Source organism: Cucurbita pepo, chromosome LG12 (genome assembly GCF_002806865.2).
Source record: "Cucurbita pepo subsp. pepo cultivar mu-cu-16 chromosome LG12, ASM280686v2, whole genome shotgun sequence".
Lineage (NCBI taxonomy): Eukaryota > Viridiplantae > Streptophyta > Magnoliopsida > Cucurbitales > Cucurbitaceae > Cucurbita > Cucurbita pepo.
Window position 1 is genome coordinate 3,160,673 of NC_036649.1, and position 20,034 is coordinate 3,180,706.

A 20,034-nucleotide genomic window follows, 5' to 3' on the forward strand; every position below is an offset into this window, starting at 1 on the left:
GATATTAAACCATTCAAGGTCAATACAAAAATTCAATACACCGGTTTACAAATTATAAGATGTTTACTGAAGTTTACCCATGACTATGTGGACAACATGGACATCTCGAGTCAACACCTCTTTGTGGCTACAACAAGTACATCCTAACCTCGACGTGTAGCATCAATCACCTAAAAAGGAAATGTAAAAGGTGGTGAGTATTAAAAATATTTAATAACCTACTTGTAGGCTGTCATCGCAGCTTTATCTTAACAGGCTTCCACAGACTTTTCTTTGAGCTATAGGATGTTCGGGCCTAATCTCTAGTGCTATTTGAGCATCTAGAGAGCCTCAAAGTTCTGAGCTTCTCTGTTTTGAATCTTACCTCCGAGGGGTCTGTATAGGTTCTTCAACCTTTCTATCCTTTACTAAGGTAGCTTGCTTTGCTGTAAACCTCAAATGACCAGTGACGTGGTGATATGAACCAAAACATCAATCATGCATATAAACTTCAAGGAAAATGTGAAGAAAGTGTTGTTAAAATTATCATAAGATGTTTCAATTCATGCCACATTGAAGAAGAATCAAGTTTCATTGTTATACATTTTGGATGTATCATAATTTAGAGTTATGATGTTTCATTAATGTATTTAGGACTTTTTATTTATTTTTAAAGTATGGGTTATAAATTCTTAAAATGACTCACGGAAGGTTAAGGGTTTCATTTTGAGGCTATATAAACCCATGTATGTAGTAAAAAGAGCATTTTTTGCTTTAGTTTAGCCAATGACTAAGTTTCTTCGCAATTGTATGTAGTTTAGATTGCATGTTTAGAATCATTCAAGTTTGACATGATCGATTTTGCTTGTGGAGTGATTTGAATCTCAATCAAGTGTTTTTGTCTTGAAATATTTGATCAACAAAGTAATCCGAATTTTTACTTCCTTTAGAGTGATTCTTTATCATTAGGGCTATGTGTTCTTACCTTTCCTTTAGTCAAAGGCTAAGTTTCTTTGCAATTCGATGTAGTTTAGGTTGCATGATTGGAATCATTCAAGCTTGACATGATCAATCTTGCTTGTGAAATTATTTGAGATATTTGATCAGCAAGGTAATTTAAATCTTACTTCCCTTGTAGTGATTTCTTATTATTTGGTATCATATCTTTTCCTTGTGTTGATTCCTTATCACCTGGATTAAAGCTCTACCTCATCAAGTTTTGATGAGGTTGTATGGTATTATCTAGTCTGAATATCATCTATGAAAGGTTAGATGGTGCCTCCCACGTGACCATAGAGTCACCTAAGTAAGAGGGATGTGAACTCCCATGTTCCAGCTAGCTATTAGGTAATCCTAAGTGATCTCACGCTCTCTCTTAAGAACGGTTTTATAGCACAGTGACCTTGTTTAGCAGACCTCGACCATTTCCACTAGGTTGGGTCACACACTACCTTATCGACCTATGTCTAACTCGACCGTACTGCTACTAGATTGGATAGGGTAGTGGAGAGCCTGAATATACTGTTCACATAACTTATAGCCTTGAGAGATACCTTGGTCATTCTTAGGTCGTGGAGGTCTACTAGTCTCCTAGGATGTCTTGGTGGCTTGACATGGACTCTTTCCTATGACAGACACTCAAGATCCTAAGGCGCTCAACCTACGAGAGGCTTTCGAACCTAAGTCGTCAACTAACCAACCTAACTCTAATGCCCTATTCTTAATTCGCGACTGTTACTCACACTCTACAAGGAGTAGACTCATTCAAACACATGTAGCTAACACACATAGAGTCATATAGACAATCATACTTGCTCAACGGGAGATAACGTCCATCGATCACCTGGAGTGCATATTTCACAAAATTTCCATCCTTCTATGTGCAAGGTACTTTAGAGTGCATTTACTAAATAATACAAACAAATCCTTTAATAAACTAAATTCACCAAAAGAAAACCATTCATTCAAGTTTGCAATAAAACTAAACCGAACTAGGAGCATTCTAGAGCAAAACCAGAGTTCTTGTGAGTAACCTCGAAAAATATAAATTAAATTGAAACATAGTCAACCAATTTGTGACCTAGTTTGAGATAGGATAACCAACCCATGTCTTTATTTAAACCGACAAGCATTAATCATCTATCTGGTAACCCGACCCAAAATATTACCAACCAGCTTGTGGTCCTAAAAATTGGAACCCTAGCCAACCAGCTCATGATAATGATCCAAAAGAGGGACGACTAACATGTCTTTGTGGTTCAAATAATCAATACGCTAGATAAGTAATTGTCACAATTTCATTTAGAAATATCAGATCATAAATTATAGAGTAAACACGTTCAGGCATATTTAGAGGTTTCAAAACAATTAGAAATTTATCTTATAATTAATATATTATATTATGAAAGCTTAAATATTCCTTAAACTTACTCCAAAAGACTCTTGAATCGACTAAAATATAAAGAAACTAACCTGAAAGGTAGTAAATGAAGCTGAACCCGGAGAAAAATCACAAACTGAAATGATGACAATACTCCTGAAATGATTTCAATCCGTCAATTAAAAATCAAACTAAGTTCAATCGAGTCGAACCGAATTAAATCATATTAAACTAAGTTGAATCGAGTTGACACCCAAAACCCGACTTAAACATTGACTTAACAAGTTCTTCTTTGGTAGCAAATCGAGATAAAAACTTGTTAATAGAGCAGCTGCACATAGTTTGAAAAGAAAAATTCTTTCAGTTTCAAAAACTCTTGCATTGGGTGTTAACTGATTCGTACACCAACTTCGTTCGTAGGTCTAAGTCGACAAAAATCCTAGATTCTCTATTCACCCTATGAAAGGAGTATACACACAAGATTGAGTATACACACAAGATTGGCAGGAGAGCTATAGTCAAAGAAGCCGCGGGTCCATTGAAATTGATCTTATATACACCAGTTGAAGCAGACACTGGAACATCCAAACGAACCAGTAGAGGCAGCTATGGCAGAGACAACAACAAAGCATTAGTCTCCATTAATCAGGAAAGTGGCAAGAACTTACTAGGGTTAAAGATACCAATTTGAAGAGCATTCATTTGTCTCTCTTCAAGAGTCGAGAGCGGCCAGTGCTAAAGGTCAAGTCAAATAGTGTCACAACTTAACCCAGCATACGTGATACGTTATTACTTACGAACACTTGATACTTGAGCTTCGTAAAATTTTATTTATTAATGCAACACGTACTGAAGATATATTACAACCTGATCTCAGAGTGAAAATTGGTAATAAAATTCTATTGAACGAACAATACGCTCCCCAAAAAAAAAATGTTTAAAGTACAAAGGAATTATAGAATCCAAACCCAAGGAAAATTTTGAATAAGGCAACACTATAATACAATCCAAGTACTTGTGTCCTTGGCAAAGCCATATTTATACAATATGTATTTTTCTATATAAAAAAATGGTAAAAACAAAGAACAATCCAACGGCTAAGATTACTCCAACACGACATACTCTAAACTCTAAAGTTCATCACAGCTATTATACTTTACATTTTCCTCTCTTTTTCTTTTTCTTTTTATTATTTTTTGTTTCTAAAATACAATTGAACACAAAGAGATCATTAAAACATGAATTCAATTAGTTCTTGGAGCCACCCACCGTGGGCTGTTGTTGATTCATTTGCTGAAACATCGTCGCAATTCTACTGTATGCTTCCATCGTCATCGGCTGCATACGTTAAACGTAAACGTTAATAACACGAAAGCTTTTAAGTTTAGTAGTGATTTAACGTAGTAACCTGCGATTGACAGGCAAGAAATGCTGAGATGGGGTCTGCGATCATTGTGGACGGAGAAGGTTGACGTTGGTCATAAGTGCCTCCATCCCATGCAGCCATGGGCATGAAGGCGGTCGGGTGAAGCATTGGAGACATCCCGGCAGCGAGGCCGGATCGGGTAGCCATCATATTCAAATGATCGATTCCTAATGCCATCCCCATCCCCATCCCGGCCATGCCCATTCCCAACCCCATCGGTGTCGCCATTAACGACGCCATTGGAAGCTGTTGTTGCATTGCTGCCATTGGGAGCATCATTGGCATGTTGATTCTACTCATCATTTGAATTTGAGCTTGTAATTGTTTTAAATATTCTATTACTTCGTCCAACATTGAAGCTTTGTCTGTCTATTNTAAAAGCAAGAAAAGGGAAAGAAAAAAAGGTATAGAAATGAAGGCAATGGGACCAAAGACAGCAGAAGCTTTTAATGTTTCCTGTCGTGTTCCTTTCAACTCTCTGTCAAACTTCACCTTCTTTCTCTTATCTTTTTGTAAGTACCCCTTGTGGTCATGGTTCAATCAAACCCCATTGCTTTTTCCTCACAATCCACCCCCTCCCCTCCCCTTGTCTATTTCACAAGTTTTGGTATTAATTAACGTCGACAATTCCCGAACATGCCTATCCAACTCGTCAAAAGACTCTATCTGTAACCGCCTAAGCCCACCGCTAGTAGATATTGTCCTCTTTAAGCTTTCCCTTTCGGATTTTCCTTCAAGGTTTTCAAAATGCGTATGCGAAAGAGAGGTTTCCACACCCTTATAAAAAATGCTTCGTTCTCCTCTCCAACCGACCGAGGTGGGATCCACAATCCACCCCCTTCGATATGAGATCCCACGTCGATTGGAGAGGAGAATGAAACATTTTTTATAAAGGTGTGAAAGTTCTTTCTAGCCGACCGTGTTTTAAAATCCTTGAAGGAAAACCCAAGAACTAAAAAAAAAACAATATCTACTGGTAGTGAACTTCGATCGCGAGCATTCAACCTCCCTAAAAAAAAATTCCAAAAATTTATCGACTTTGACTCAAACAGGCCCAACTAGAATTTCGATTTTAATCCTGTTCGTACAGTACTACAGGCTCTTTTTCTTCGACATTCAAGTCCAAACACTACTTCGGAGGGAAGTATTAAGATATCAGACAAGTCAGTTCTATAAGAAATTTAATAGATTAGTAAAAAAAAAAAACGGCAGGCTGAATTGAGTACCTTATTGGAATTTGGGACCAACTTTTGCAATGTCTTCATCCTTTGGTTGATCTTATCTCTCCTTTTCTATAAACAAATAATAACAAAAATTAACTCAAGAACAAGAAATTCCCATATATATATACTTACACGTTCGGATTGGTTATGTATTGCTGCAGCTCGACTTCTTTTAGTGGAAATTGAGGATTTTGGATTCTCTTTCTTTCTGTCTCCCTCATCTTCTTCTTCCACCTTCACGTGTTCAAAATCATTGCCCNTATTAATCAGACATTGAACCAATCAAAAACCAAAGATTTTGTATTATAATTCAAAATTGTTATGGAAAAAAACACAAAGGGGGATTTTAGATTTTGATTTGGTTAAAAAAATCTTGCCTGATATGTGCTATGGCACACGGAATCATGGTCGTCGGTGGTCGTATTAACGTACCGCTTGCCGGAGCTCGTGTTATCAAGCGACCCATGAGACGTGGTGGCGGTGGCGGCGAAGTTTCTATCGTGGGTGTTCAACGTAGCGTCGCTGCCACTCACGCTGATTTGATTCTGGCAGACACTCCACTCCCTCTCTGCGTGGACTGCACGCGCCACCACTCTCCCCCGTTTGGTAACTCTACCGTCCTCGTCCTCCAGTCCCACCGCCGGAGTATCGCTTGACTCTACCGTTGCCTTGCCGGCGCCACCTGCCGCCGACTTATCGCCATCGCATGGTACCATAGCGTCCATAGTCGTGGCGGCGGAAGCAGCCGGCGTTTGTAGCGTTTGCTTATGGTGGTCGGAAAACCACGGCACCAAATCATTAGCGCCACCACTGCCGTCGTCGGTGTTAACATCAAAACCAATCTTACCATGGCGAGTTCCTTGGTTCACCAAATACTCAAGCGTGCCACTCGCACGTGCCGGCTTATTTTCCCACGTGTACTTAGACCCATCACCACCACCGCCACCGCCGCCGCCGCCGCCGTGGTGACTCTTGCCGGTTACCTTCGGCAACCCCAGCCCATGCATAGCCAATTGCCCATTTTCCCATGTCAACTCCGCGACTTCATACTCAAACCTACCAACAAAAAATTCAAAAATAAAACAAAAAAACAAAAAACAAAAAACCCCTTTAAAGAACAGAGAGAGAGAAAAGTACATGGGAACGACGTCGTCTGCGGCGGAAGAGGAATGATAGGGGAGACGGTCGGCGGCGACGGCGGCGGCGGAGGGCGGCGGGTCGGAGATGTCCCAATTAGGAACACACTGACTCATTTTTTCGGTGGTGGAGAAAAAAGAGAGACGGTGGTATTCGTGATTTAAGAACGAAGATAATTAACAACAAACACCATCTTCTCTGTTTTAGATCCTGCCCGATGCTCTTTCTCCAATTCTCTCTCCTCTATGTTTTATATTTTTTAATAACTTTTATTAAATAATTCATTATTAAAATTTGGTATAAATTTTTTTTTTTTTTTTTTTTTTAGGAACTTACTTATTATGGTAGAGATATATGAAGGACATACGTCTAAAACGTCCGAACTTTTTATCTTATTTCGACCGTTACATTCTTCATTTAATATGTCTATTCAACTCATTGGTTGGTTTAATTATTTAATAAGAGTTGGTTTAATTATTTAATAAGAGTTACTTTGGTTGAAAGAACTTTAAGAATCCAAACTTCACCCGACCATATTAAATTCAAAATAAAAATGAAAAAGATTACATAATAACTTTAATTTGAGAACCAAGTATTAGTTATTTAAAAGATTTTTATTTAAAAAAAATGATTAATTATGTAACTATAGGTTATGAAGTGAATTTATATTATTTCACCTGTAAAAAAATATATTATTTTAATACAACATAAATGAAAACATTACATTATAAATTTAATGTGTGTGGAACACGTGTCAAACACGTGGAAGTGAGTGTTGCCTAAATATCCAGATGACATATGGTGGCAGAAGGGACACGTTGGAGGAGAACGAGCCAGGTAATGCTTCTATTAAATTGAATAAATAATAAATTAATAATAAAGTCATAGTTATTTATAAACAGATGATTCAATAAATAAAAATAGAATATTAATTTCAATAATTAATTTTCTGAAAATGATTTTGGATAAAATTTTAATATCTATGAATAAATTTATAACTATTTTTAAATTAAGAAATGAATATTTTTCGTTTAAAATAAATTAATTTTTTTTATTATTCATATTAATAATATTTTATTGACATTTTAATTATATTTCATTAATTTTTTTAAAGATAGAATATAAATGTTATTTTATTCCTCGTGCTTATATCGATTACATAAACATATGGAAATGTTGGTATGTGACAAAAATTTAAAACTAATAAATTTTTATATTTATAATATTTTAATGCTTTATGTTTTTTTATTTTTTTTTATTTTAACCCAAGTTTATATAATATATTATTATTATTAGGAAATAATATAGTTAAGACTTTTAAGTTTGTTCTTATCGTTACACGTGTACGGAAATTAGGGTTGATATAGCAGGTCGTTCCTTATAATTTTTCCACGTGTCGTCCACGTGTTGTTCCTACAGCGTCTTGCAGTCGTGGAGCTTTTTCATTGGTCGGTTTTATCGAAGCCCGTCTCTCTTCCTTTTCCGATGGTTCTATTTCACGTGCTAACCATATAAAATAATTTAGATTAAATTAATTAAAATATATTTCAAATTTCAATATTTTAAAATTTTAAAAAATATTTTTTACGATTAGAAAATCTTTAAATAAAAATACTTTTAAACTTTTTTAAAATTTTATTAACATTTAATTAATTCATAATATACTTTAATTAATTAATAAATTAATTTGAATAAAAATGAAGAAATATTTTTACATTAAACATTAACTAAATAATAATCTTAATAATAAAATTATATATAACAGATTAATTATAAATGTATTAGTTAAAATTTAATGTGTAAATAATATATTGATATTTAATAATTAATATTAATTTATTAGATTAATGTCAATGATCGCAAATAATAAAAGAAAATAATTAGACTCCCATTTGTTGGGATTGCTTTAGGTCATAGTCTTTTATGGGCTGTGGGCCTCTGGAATTTGCTATCGAACTTTAGGGCACTCTCAATAGGATCATCAACAAAGCTATTGAGAGCCCGAACATCAGGTAACACCCGCTCATCGTCAGCTCGATTCACGGAGTTACCATTGACATAGACAATTTATTTTGAAAATAAGTCATAAAACTAAAACAATTTCATACATAACAAGTAAAACATGTGAATCCAGTACTTTTTACCGCATAAAAATAGCGAAAACACATGTACATGAAACATACTTAGAAATGGATTCTCTGTAGTCTCTAGCCCACTGGTCTTGTCCTCGGTTAGCCTACATCTCCTATATCTAAAAAAAAAAAAAGTTAAATTAATCTTGATGAGTAATTAATTTACTCGGTAAATAGCTGACTTTTCATTCACAATATAAAGTCTTTTATAATCTTAGCTTTACCGTATATTTCACATTTCTCAAGATCATTTTTTAAGCTCACAACTAAGGATCAATCTCACATATTTATTATTTATATGATACAAACAGTAACGATCCAATTTTTTTATTAAAAATAAGGTAATCACATGTATGACATGATTGTAAAGTATGGAAATCTTCATTTAAACAGTTTATAAATGATGCCATGGCCTTAGACATTCGAAATAAAATCTTTAAAATAAAATAATAGAAAATAAATAACTTAAAGTTTAAATAATATAAAGAAAAATAAGGCAAATAAACATAAATGCAGCCTCCCTAAAACTTGTTCCATGATCTTCGTCATGACATCATTGTCATCCATGTAAGGGTGTTTTACCTTTACTTAAAATGTAAGAGTAGCATGGTTGAAAATACAAACACATGCAATATTATGGGACTAATCTTTTTAACATAGCATAGCATGACCTTAGACAGTTTTTTAGTCGTGACAAAATTGGATGTGTGATACTTCTCAACACATGACCCACGCGTGTTAGCATGAACCCACGAGATGGGCTCGTGCACCCTTTAGGCCTGACTTGTCAGGCTAACACTTGTTAATGAGCTCTATGCCAAACCACACATAAAGAAATGACTCGCATGACATCATGGTGAACATAATATCATAAATCATAAGTCAAAATTTATACGTTTGTGCTCATCATAGTAGGGAAGTATCCCGATGCATGTGTTGCACAGATATGCATAAGTCTCCATAGCTTATAATCATGACTTAACATGGTCTATCATAATAAGTTTGTAAATTATGCTTACATAACATGGTCTAAGGAGGTTTATGCATCAAGATGAATGATTATATAACAACTTTATATAACATGGTACGATCACAAAATAACACAGCTTTATAACCTGACATAACATAGCATATCATGGCATAACTTCACATAACATGTCATATCATAACATACCATGACATAACTTGGCATAACATAACCTATCAATCATACATATGACACGTGCAGGGCCATAAGACACGCATCATCATACATAATACACAACGAGGTGAGTTTTTGGTCCCTAGCTCTTCTTTGCTACATGGTTTTCAAGTTTGAGGGACAAAATGCTCTATATTGAGCTGTAGAAGGTGGCATTAAGAGAAACCTCGGGCCACACACTTCTTCCCTTGTTTTGGGGAAGAAAAGGATGGTAATTGAATTGGCTACACCAGCTCAGAACTATCATACTCCTTAGTGCTTCTCAAATTAAGCTGTTTTTATAAAATTTCGTATGGTTCCTAAAACTCGACTTAAAGATGGATCTATCAAAGAAAATTTGGAGCAATTCGGATATCAAAAATGTGATAATTAAGGAACTGAACGTGAACAATAAGGTAAATGAATTTCTTAGAATTTTCTTAAGAAATACCGGTAGAAATCGCTGGAAATTCAGTGAGTTTAAAGGAATATGAAAGAATAAGTAAATAACTATGAGTTAAGGACCAAAATCGAGTGTTTTGCTTGAGAATCAAGTAACGTTAAAATAACTTACTAAACGAACTCTCATCCATGAAATTTTAATGCTAGGTATGATATGATATATTGAAGTTATACATGAAATTCAGTATTCATTAGGATAAGTAGCTAAACCAAGTAATGATGCAAAATGACCATAATGCCCTTACTATAAACTACCTCCATTTCATGACCCCCAAATGTGATGAAACTTTATAAAAGACCTTATTTTTATGATTTTTAAAGATCATGTAAAGTTTCAAAGTCATTAGAGCATGTTTAGGGACTAAATCAAGAATTAGACATAAAATGACCGAAATGCCCTCAGAGATCTTTATGATATTTCAAGGATTGAACGCCCTCCAGGTAACTCAAGAATTTAAGAAGACTTATTTATAAGAACATAAAGGTTTACTCAAAATTTCAATAAGTTTGGGAGAGATTGAGAACCTAACCCAAGGAAATGAGATATACGACCAACATGCGCTGTCAAGGATATAAGTATGACCCACATTAGGGGTATAAGCCCAGGCTTATAGGAATGAAATGACAAATTTACCCTTAATGACTCTAACTACAAGATCCTTCTAGAATTTTCAAGGAGCACAATAACTTTATAATATTTTGACGGACTTATGCATGAGAAAGTAAGTAAAGACTTATGCTTTAAGAGTATCTCTGGAAGCAAGAACGTAAGAACCCAAGAAAAAACTCTAAGAACAAGAAATGAAGAGAAGTGCAATACAAGCCCTAATTCTACTAAGACAAGGACCAAGGTCCTAAATTGAAAACCGAAGAAACTCCTAGATCTCTCACAGTACGACATGATCATGACTTAGACTATATCGCTTGGAACATAAGAAACCTTAGATGTAGGTTTTTCAAGTTGTATCACTTAGAACATAAAAAGCCATGACTCCTTATCAAGATTCAAGACCCTTCTAAAATTTTCAAAGCACACTTATGATTTTATAATATTTTGATGGATTTATGCATGTTAATATGAAATTCTTACAACCTACGAGCTTGGAATAGGGCTTAAGAAAGTAAGTTAAGACTTATATCTCAAGAATAACACTTGGAGAAGGAACCTAAGAAACCAAGAAAATGCTATAAGAATAAGAAATAAAGAGTTAAACACAAGTCCTAATTCCTTTAAGACAAGAAAAATGCTGGGTGTCATTCATGAATAAAGGACGAAGGTTCTAAGACTCGAAAACTCAAGAAACTCCAGACCTCCCACGGTACAACATGTTTATGACTTAAACTACATTGCTTGGAACGTAAGAAGCCTTGAATGTAGGTTTTCCAGACTACATAGTTGAAATGTAAGAAGTTTCAGAGGCAGGTTTCACACTACACCACTTGGAACTTAAGAAGCCTTGAACATAGGTGTTCAAACTATACTAATTGGAACGTATGAAGCCTTGGACATAAGTGTTTAGACTATGCTAATTGGAACGTATGAAGCCTTAGGCACAAGTGTTCAGACTATGCTAATTGAAACGGATGAGGCCTTGGGCGGATTGTTGGGAGTGTGTCCCACCTTGACTAATTTAGGGAATGATCATGAGTTTATAAGTAAGGGAATACATCTTCATCGGTATGAAGCCTTTTGGGGAAGCCCAAACCAAAGGCTTGAGAGCTTATGTTCAAAGTGGACAATATCATACCATTGTGAAGATCCGTGATTTCTTACAAGTGGACTATTTCTTGAGCCTTTGTACTCATTCGACTTTTTCCCTGTTTTTTAGGTGACAAAAAGGAGCGGGTCATGGATGTATGCAGATCGGGAGAGAGTGACATACAAAGTCACAACATATTTTAACTGCTTGAATATTTTAAATGGTTTTATTTACCGGGTCCAATATATTTACCGTAATTTACTTTATTTTAAAAGTTCTAAAATAGTCGCGACTCTATTATGAAGAATCGAGTTATGACAAATTTCCTCTTGCTCGTGACACGTATTTTTCCCAAAATCGAAATTCCCATATAGAAGATACTTAAAAGAACAAAAAAAAAAAAAAAAAAAAAAAANCAAGAATCAAACTCCAATACAACATAAAAATCCACGAAAAAGTTACCATAAAAAACAACAATAATAAAAAGACAAGGATCGTAATCTTCTGCAACTTCCCCGCCGGCTTGCTCATCACCTCAAAAACAACCAACAACATGGAGTATGAAAACCCAAAAATTACTCAAACAAAAAACACTGCACGTGTGAGTGTGGTACCCTTCGTACAAAAAAACTTAGAATCCTCCGCAGCTCAAATCTCGAGTCCCACAAGGTCAAATAAGCCATTAATATCCCCTTCTCCCTCCCCTTTCACCACTGTCGGCGACCCATAATTTAATCCATAAAAAAAAAAAAAAAAAAAAAAAAAGATCATCCTTTTGTGCAATATTCAACTCATTACAAGCTTAGCTGTTTCCTTTGTACTTTGTCGCTCTAAACAACAGGCACCCATATCTTATTTCTTGATCTTCGTCCTTTTCCCTCACCTTCCACTCACCTTCCAAAATCCCCATATAAAATCCCCATTTCTTCCTTCAAACCAATACCCATTAACCCCAATGGCCCTTCCAATTTCCCCACGAAGCCTTCGATCCGATGTGTACTCCTACTCCTACGAGGAGCGCTCGGGTACCCCTTTGGTCATCGGCGTTGTTGCGTCCTTGATCGAGAGGAGCATGGCCAGGAACCATCGGATTGCCAAGAATTGCATGTCCATGCCTAGAGATTCCAGGTCCAGGGCCCTTGTTTTTGAGTGCCGTGAGGCTCCCGACATGTCCATTCAGTCTTATTTGGAGAGGATTTTTCGGTATACTAAAGTTGGTCCTTCTGTTTACGTTGTTGCTTATGTTTATATTGATCGGTTTTGCCAACAAAATCCTGGGTTTCGGATCAATCTTAGGAATGTTCATCGCCTTCTTATCACTACTGTCATGGTCGCTTCTAAATATGTCGAGGATATGTAAGTTTTGTTTTTATCTCTCTCTCTTTTTAAAGCTTTGGATTGATTTTGGGTTGTAGAAGTAATAGGTTTTTGTGTTTGAAAGTCTTGAAAAGTTTACTTATTTGATGATTAAGGTATCGGTGACGATCCCGAGTTTCCAAATACATTGTCATTCCATTCGGGTCGAGACCCGTGAAAGCTTTTACCTATATTTGAGTCTTGAGTTTCCAAACACATTATCTTTCCATTCGGGTCGAGACCCACGAGAGCTCTTGCCTATATTTTACCATTTCTGTCATTCCTTTAACGAGTGAGTCCTCGAATAAACCTGTTCAACATTTCAATACTGAGTCACGAGTTCCCAAACACATTGTCAATCCATTTAAGTTGAGACCCGCGAGAGCTTTTACCTATATTTTACCATTTCTCCCATTCCTTTAACCAACTAGTCCTCGAGTAAACTTGTTCAACATTCCAATACTGAGTCCCGAGTTTCCAAACACAATGTCGTTCCATTCGGGTCAAGACTCACGAGAGCTCTTACCTATATTTTGCCATTTCTCCCTTTTCTTTAACCAACGAGTACTCGAACAAACCTGTTCCACATTCCAATACTGAGTTGACAGAATAAAGGATCCCACCAACCTGATAAATCACTTCATATCGACAGGGGAGAAATTCACGGAATCCCTTTTGATTAAGTTGATAATGTTTGTTGTCTTTTCGTGATAGGTATTCTTCTAGCTCAATCTCAATTTAACGTTACTTTTGAAACAGGAACTATCGAAATTCGTACTATGCAAGAGTCGGGGGATTGACAACAAAGGAGATGAATCAACTAGAGCTGGATTTTTTGTTCATGATGGGATTCAAATGCCATGTAAATGTAAGTGTGTTTGAGAGTTATTGTTGCCATTTGGAGAGAGAAGTAAGCATTGGAGGAGGATACCATATAGAGAGGACATTAAGATGTGCTGAAGAGTTGAAGTCTAAACAAAGCCAACAAGCCTCATTTAATCAAATGGCTCGTATTACATTGTAAAGATCAAAGATGCTGCCTTTTTTTGTATAGTTTATATGATAATATATATTAAAATGTGTTTGGTTCTTTTGAATCATTGTTTCATTTGCCGACACTTGCTTAATATATACTCATGTAATATAAAGGACCTTATTGAATTATTATTCAATTGTATTAAATAATTTATCACTTAGTGAAGCTAAAGGGGAAGGTAGCTAAAAAAGTTATTGGGACTTGAATGAATCATGAGGTACATTGGTCATCACTTGTCCAAACTAGGCCCTACATGAGTCACATGCCTTAAATTCATGCCTAACATCAATAGTTTAGTGGGTCATGTGCCTAACCCCAATGAATTTTAACCACTATTTCCTTTTTATGTCTATTTAATGGATTCGTTTCTAAAGATTGATGGCGTTGTTGGGATACCTTTTACTAGTCTTTGCAATAGGTTTCGAATAATACATATACATAGGTATTTGAGATGTGACTTCATCATGGTTCTTACTCGTAGCTCATCATATTATAGACATGTCAATTGAGACAGATTGTCTACTGGAGATTAGTTGATGATTCCCTAGGAGTGTTATGGCTCAAGTTTTTCAATGAGTCGTGACTCAAAACGATAATGTGGATGTAGTGTGAATGCGAGAAATACTTGAAAAGATATCAATTGGAAAATCATTTATCTCAGAAGAAGAGAATTTCAATACAATGTAACAAATTGTGACCAGTTTTAACATTGAAGATACATGAATGTTTGTGAAAGTAAAATGACAGGCTGACGCCCCCGAACATGATTTCCTCTGTGACAATCCACGTCTCTCAAATAAGCACTCTCTCGACCTGTGGCATCACACACTTGAAAAGATAAAATATAGTCAAAATGAGTGTAAAAGTTATACTTAGTAAGCCACCTACTTGTAGACTCTCATCGCGTTCTAGGCTTAACAGAATCCCGGAGCTTCTCATTGGCTCTAAGACCTCTGGTTCTAGTCTTGTAACAGCCCAAAAATAAATAAATAAATAAATAAAAATTATTNGAACAAACCTGTTCCACATTCCAATACTGAGTTGACAGAATAAAGGATCCCACCAACCTGATAAATCACTTCATATCGACAGGGGAGAAATTCACGGAATCCCTTTTGATTAAGTTGATAATGTTTGTTGTCTTTTCGTGATAGGTATTCTTCTAGCTCAATCTCAATTTAACGTTACTTTTGAAACAGGAACTATCGAAATTCGTACTATGCAAGAGTCGGGGGATTGACAACAAAGGAGATGAATCAACTAGAGCTGGATTTTTTGTTCATGATGGGATTCAAATGCCATGTAAATGTAAGTGTGTTTGAGAGTTATTGTTGCCATTTGGAGAGAGAAGTAAGCATTGGAGGAGGATACCATATAGAGAGGACATTAAGATGTGCTGAAGAGTTGAAGTCTAAACAAAGCCAACAAGCCTCATTTAATCAAATGGCTCGTATTACATTGTAAAGATCAAAGATGCTGCCTTTTTTTGTATAGTTTATATGATAATATATATTAAAATGTGTTTGGTTCTTTTGAATCATTGTTTCATTTGCCGACACTTGCTTAATATATACTCATGTAATATAAAGGACCTTATTGAATTATTATTCAATTGTATTAAATAATTTATCACTTAGTGAAGCTAAAGGGGAAGGTAGCTAAAAAAGTTATTGGGACTTGAATGAATCATGAGGTACATTGGTCATCACTTGTCCAAACTAGGCCCTACATGAGTCACATGCCTTAAATTCATGCCTAACATCAATAGTTTAGTGGGTCATGTGCCTAACCCCAATGAATTTTAACCACTATTTCCTTTTTATGTCTATTTAATGGATTCGTTTCTAAAGATTGATGGCGTTGTTGGGATACCTTTTACTAGTCTTTGCAATAGGTTTCGAATAATACATATACATAGGTATTTGAGATGTGACTTCATCATGGTTCTTACTCGTAGCTCATCATATTATAGACATGTCAATTGAGACAGATTGTCTACTGGAGATTAGTTGATGATTCCCTAGGAGTGTTATGGCTCAAGTTTTTCAATGAGTCGTGACTCAAAACGATAATGTGGATGTAGTGTGAATGCGAGAAATACTTGAAAAGATATCAATTGGAAAATCATTTATCTCAGAAGAAGAGAATTTCAATACAATGTAACAAATTGTGACCAGTTTTAACATTGAAGATACATGAATGTTTGTGAAAGTAAAATGACAGGCTGACGCCCCCGAACATGATTTCCTCTGTGACAATCCACGTCTCTCAAATAAGCACTCTCTCGACCTGTGGCATCACACACTTGAAAAGATAAAATATAGTCAAAATGAGTGTAAAAGTTATACTTAGTAAGCCACCTACTTGTAGACTCTCATCGCGTTCTAGGCTTAACAGAATCCCGGAGCTTCTCATTGGCTCTAAGACCTCTGGTTCTAGTCTTGTAACAGCCCAAAAATAAATAAATAAATAAATAAAAATTATTATAAACAAAAAAAATTATTATTATGTAAAAAAATTATTTAAATAAATAAATAAATAAGTAAATAAAAATAATTATTCCGTCGTCTCTCCCCTCACTTTCCCAATAATCTCTCCTCAATACATTGACAGCCAAAATAAAACAGAAATGAAAAATGTAGAAAACTTAAATTAATTAATAAGTAAGAAAAATGGAGAAAACTTAAATTAATTAATAAGTAAATAAAAATAAACTTAAATTAATGAATAAGTAAATAAAAATAATTATTCCCTCGTCTCTCCCCTCACTTTCCTCAATAATCTCTCCTCAACACATTGACAACAAAAATAAAACAGAAATGAAAAATGTCAGAGAAAACTGCATCAAATTTATAGGAGATGAGTTTGCATCAAATTTATAGGAGATGGGTTTGCAGAGATGATGAAGATGTACATGAGAGACAGATTTCTTTCCCCAATAATCTCTCCTCAAACACATTGACAACAAAAATAAAACAGAAATGAAAAAGGTCAGATTTGAGAAAAATGCATCAAATTTATAGGAGATGGGTTTGCATGAAGATTTACATGAGACAGATTTGAAATTTCTCCGTAAATTATATCTCAGATCAAGATTTACATGAGAGAGAGAGATTTATATCTCAGATCTCTTTTTCTTCATCCAATTATTTAATTTTATTTAGCAATTTACCTTGTCAGAAACATGATCAGCAGAAAAAAATAGAATCAATTAAATTGGCCAAACTAATTGCTAACCTAATTGAAAAGGTAACAAACAAAAATAAAAAAAAGAAAGGGTTAAACAGATTTAACGTATCAGAATTTTTTCGCAAAAAAAAAATGAGATTTAGTTTTGCATAGATATTTTGATGTGAAGAGGTCAATAGTTTTCCTTCTATTTTATTTAATGATATTAAAAGTCATCCTCAACATAGGGGATAATTAAAAAGAAGGAAATACAGTAAGAGACACGGAGGGAAGATTGTGAATATAATTGAGATTATCTGGAAAATGTTAATACAGTAAGAGACAGGGAGATATAATTGAAATATCTGGAAAATGTTAAAGAGTATTAAACACGGTAAGAGAAAATAGAATATCTGGAAAATTTTAATGTGTATTAAATGATTTGTATGAAAATAATACTATTACAAACATATATAAATATTTCAAGACCTAACTCAGGCAAAGACTCTAACGTTCGCAGTATAAGATATGGATCAATATAAATTAGAGAAACAATTTTGTAGAAATTCAAACTCGAAACTGATGTCACGGGCTCACATAGGTTGATTTGAAGTTCAATGGACTTTCATTAAGGATAACGATGGAATCGAACTTTCATTAAGGATATATATTCGTGATAACGACTTAAGCTAACCAGGTAAGTGACCTTACTGTCGGCATGGTTATATTTGATGTTGACACGTGCCCTGTGGTTCTTCACGTGTCATATATATTGATATGTGTGAATTGTCTGTGGATCGATATGCTTCCTATATGTTATGTTATGTTATAATATGTGGTTTGTATGATAATAATTATGGTATGATGTGCTCAAGGATATGTTTGAGATAGGATACGAGAAGGATGCACAAAACGAAATGTAACGATAGGAGTAAGATACGTTCATGAAACATTAAGGTTAGGTTCCATACCGGAATGCTATGGATAGGAGAGATTGATGAAAGTATACGGTTAGGTTATGGGTAGAAAGGGATAGGTTTGTGATAGATTGATAGAACGATAGCGTTAGGGTACGTTCTTGTGACGATATGACTAAGGTACGTTACGTAATGATATGTCTGTGATAGGTATAAGAACGTTAAGGCTATGGTATGTTAGAGAATGATATGACTATGAAGTGTTTACGTTATGACTTGTTTATGATATGATACATTGTATGCTAGATTATTGTGCTTAAGTACGTAGTTATGTGAACGTGAGTGTATGCTATGTATGCTTTTAGTCTGATGTGATGTGTAATGCATGTAACGATATGAGGTCCTTGAATGATTATGGCATGTTTGTATGGAATATGTGAACCGCATGAATTGTATGACATGAAACACGGTAAACTGTCTGGAACCATAACCACGATAGAAATGTGTATGAAATATGAAATGAAAATGAGAATGACATGAAGCTTGGACAGGGGGGGGTTATGGTCATTAAAGATAAATGTAGAAATAGGGGGACCTCATGCATTATGTGTGTTCATGCATCTGGGGGATACCCCCATCTCATCACGAGGGTACGAACGCGTACATCCAATGGCAGGACAACGATCGTTATGCATTGCATAGCGCTGCCGTGACGGTTCTAGTTTTAACGGGTCTCGGCATAAGGGGTTCCCAGAGTATGCCCACCGACTAAAGACAGTGACCCAACGGTGTGCGAACTAGCTGGTGAGCCCATACTCGCACGTATGGGCTGTGTGTAGAGTATATGGTACACGTCTACGATTACCCATTAGGACAGCACCGTAGGGAAAACGAAACGAAACGAAAGATAGGTCCCATCATTTCATTGCATGTGATTGTTGCACTTAACCCCAATAGTGTGGTCACTTACTGATACTCAATACTCAAGCCATGTGCTACTACATTTTTCAGGTTAAGGCAAGGCAAGACATTCTTGTGCGGCTGACGACGACATCGCAACTCGAGATCATGACACATGCATAGGATAGTGGTATTTATTTTCTTAGACTTAGGATAGAATAGGATGTTTTAAACTTAAACGCTTATTTATTTTATTTCAGGTCTTTTGTTGTGTCGTTTTAAAGATGTTTTCGAAACACGTAAGTCCATGGCTGTGTTTTTAAGTTAAAGGTTATGTTTTATGGAATTTAAATGAAGTCTTCCGCATTCAATGTTTATGGTATGTATACAGTAGCGACCTTAAATTAAGTAGAAAATTTTGGGTCATTACAAATCTTATCTTCCTGGGGCTATTTTGGTTCTTCGTCCCTTCATTTTAAACCCTAAGAGTTCCTTTTGTCGAGCTGTGAATGACTGGTGGCCCTCTGTGAGACGCTACCTCATGCATGACTCTATGAGACTTTATGGTATCTTACCTAAGGGGTGAGCTGAAACCTCCCAGGTCCATAAAGTCACCCTCCTTGGGCTGTACGACCCCTCCCTTATCTAATCTAGCTAATGGGTTGTACGACGTGAGTCTCTCTTTCCCAATGCAAACGACTAAGTTAAGTTGGCTTTGATCAGAAACTCCTGTTCTCCCATGAAACTGTTGACACCGTTCAAACATCTTACAGCCTAAGGACAACTCTTAAGGTGGTCGTGTTGGTATATTAGACTCCTAGGAAAATGTTAGGTCTAAATTTAGCAACGGGCTACCCCCAATCATAATTCTCTAATCTTAACATAAAATCCTGTTCAATAACAATAACTAAATGTGCACATAACAATTATCTAGAATCCTCATACATAATTCATACAAAATAAACACACATGCTCAACGTGGTGATAACATCCATCAATCGCCCGGAGTGCAGATCACAAATTTCCATCCTCCTTTCT

At 35.5% G+C, this 20,034-nt stretch overlaps 2 protein-coding genes across 2 annotated transcripts; one reads left to right on the top strand and one right to left on the bottom strand.

Annotated features, from left to right (window-relative positions):
• Positions 1 to 3,312: 3,312 nt before the first annotated feature.
• On the bottom strand, positions 3,313 to 6,383 carry LOC111806467 (transcription factor UNE10). The gene is made up of 6 exons (XM_023691802.1): positions 6,146 to 6,383; positions 5,386 to 6,064; positions 5,141 to 5,242; positions 5,012 to 5,077; positions 3,768 to 4,154; positions 3,313 to 3,697 (listed from the first exon to the last, which is right to left on the bottom strand). The coding sequence occupies exons 1-6, from the start codon at positions 6,259 to 6,261 to the stop codon at positions 3,608 to 3,610; spliced, it is 1,440 nt and encodes a 479-aa protein (XP_023547570.1). The 5' UTR covers positions 6,262 to 6,383; the 3' UTR covers positions 3,313 to 3,607.
• A 553-nt stretch (positions 6,384 to 6,936) lies between these two features.
• On the top strand, positions 6,937 to 14,160 carry LOC111807013 (cyclin-U2-1). The gene is made up of 3 exons (XM_023692576.1): positions 6,937 to 6,982; positions 12,426 to 12,975; positions 13,735 to 14,160. Exons 1-3 carry the CDS (start codon positions 6,937 to 6,939, stop codon positions 13,997 to 13,999), a joined length of 861 nt encoding a protein of 286 aa, XP_023548344.1. The 3' UTR covers positions 14,000 to 14,160.
• Positions 14,161 to 20,034: the final 5,874 nt, after the last annotated feature.

Bases quoted from the DNA above. Each gene is read 5' to 3' on its own strand.
- LOC111806467 (XM_023691802.1), bottom strand. From the start codon at position 6,261: ATGAGTCAGTGTGTTCCTAATTGGGACATCTCCGACCCGCCGCCCTCC. The intron at 6,065-6,145 runs GTACTTTTCTCT...TTTTGTTGGTAG, and splicing joins GCAGACGACGTCGTTCCCAT to GTTTGAGTATGAAGTCGCGG. The intron at 5,078-5,140 runs GTAAGTATATAT...ATTTGTTTATAG, and splicing joins TACATAACCAATCCGAACGT to AAAAGGAGAGATAAGATCAA.
- LOC111807013 (XM_023692576.1), top strand. From the start codon at position 6,937: ATGACATATGGTGGCAGAAGGGACACGTTGGAGGAGAACGAGCCAG. The intron at 6,983-12,425 runs GTAATGCTTCTA...TTACAAGCTTAG, and splicing joins GTTGGAGGAGAACGAGCCAG to CTGTTTCCTTTGTACTTTGT. The intron at 12,976-13,734 runs GTAAGTTTTGTT...CTTTTGAAACAG, and splicing joins TCTAAATATGTCGAGGATAT to GAACTATCGAAATTCGTACT.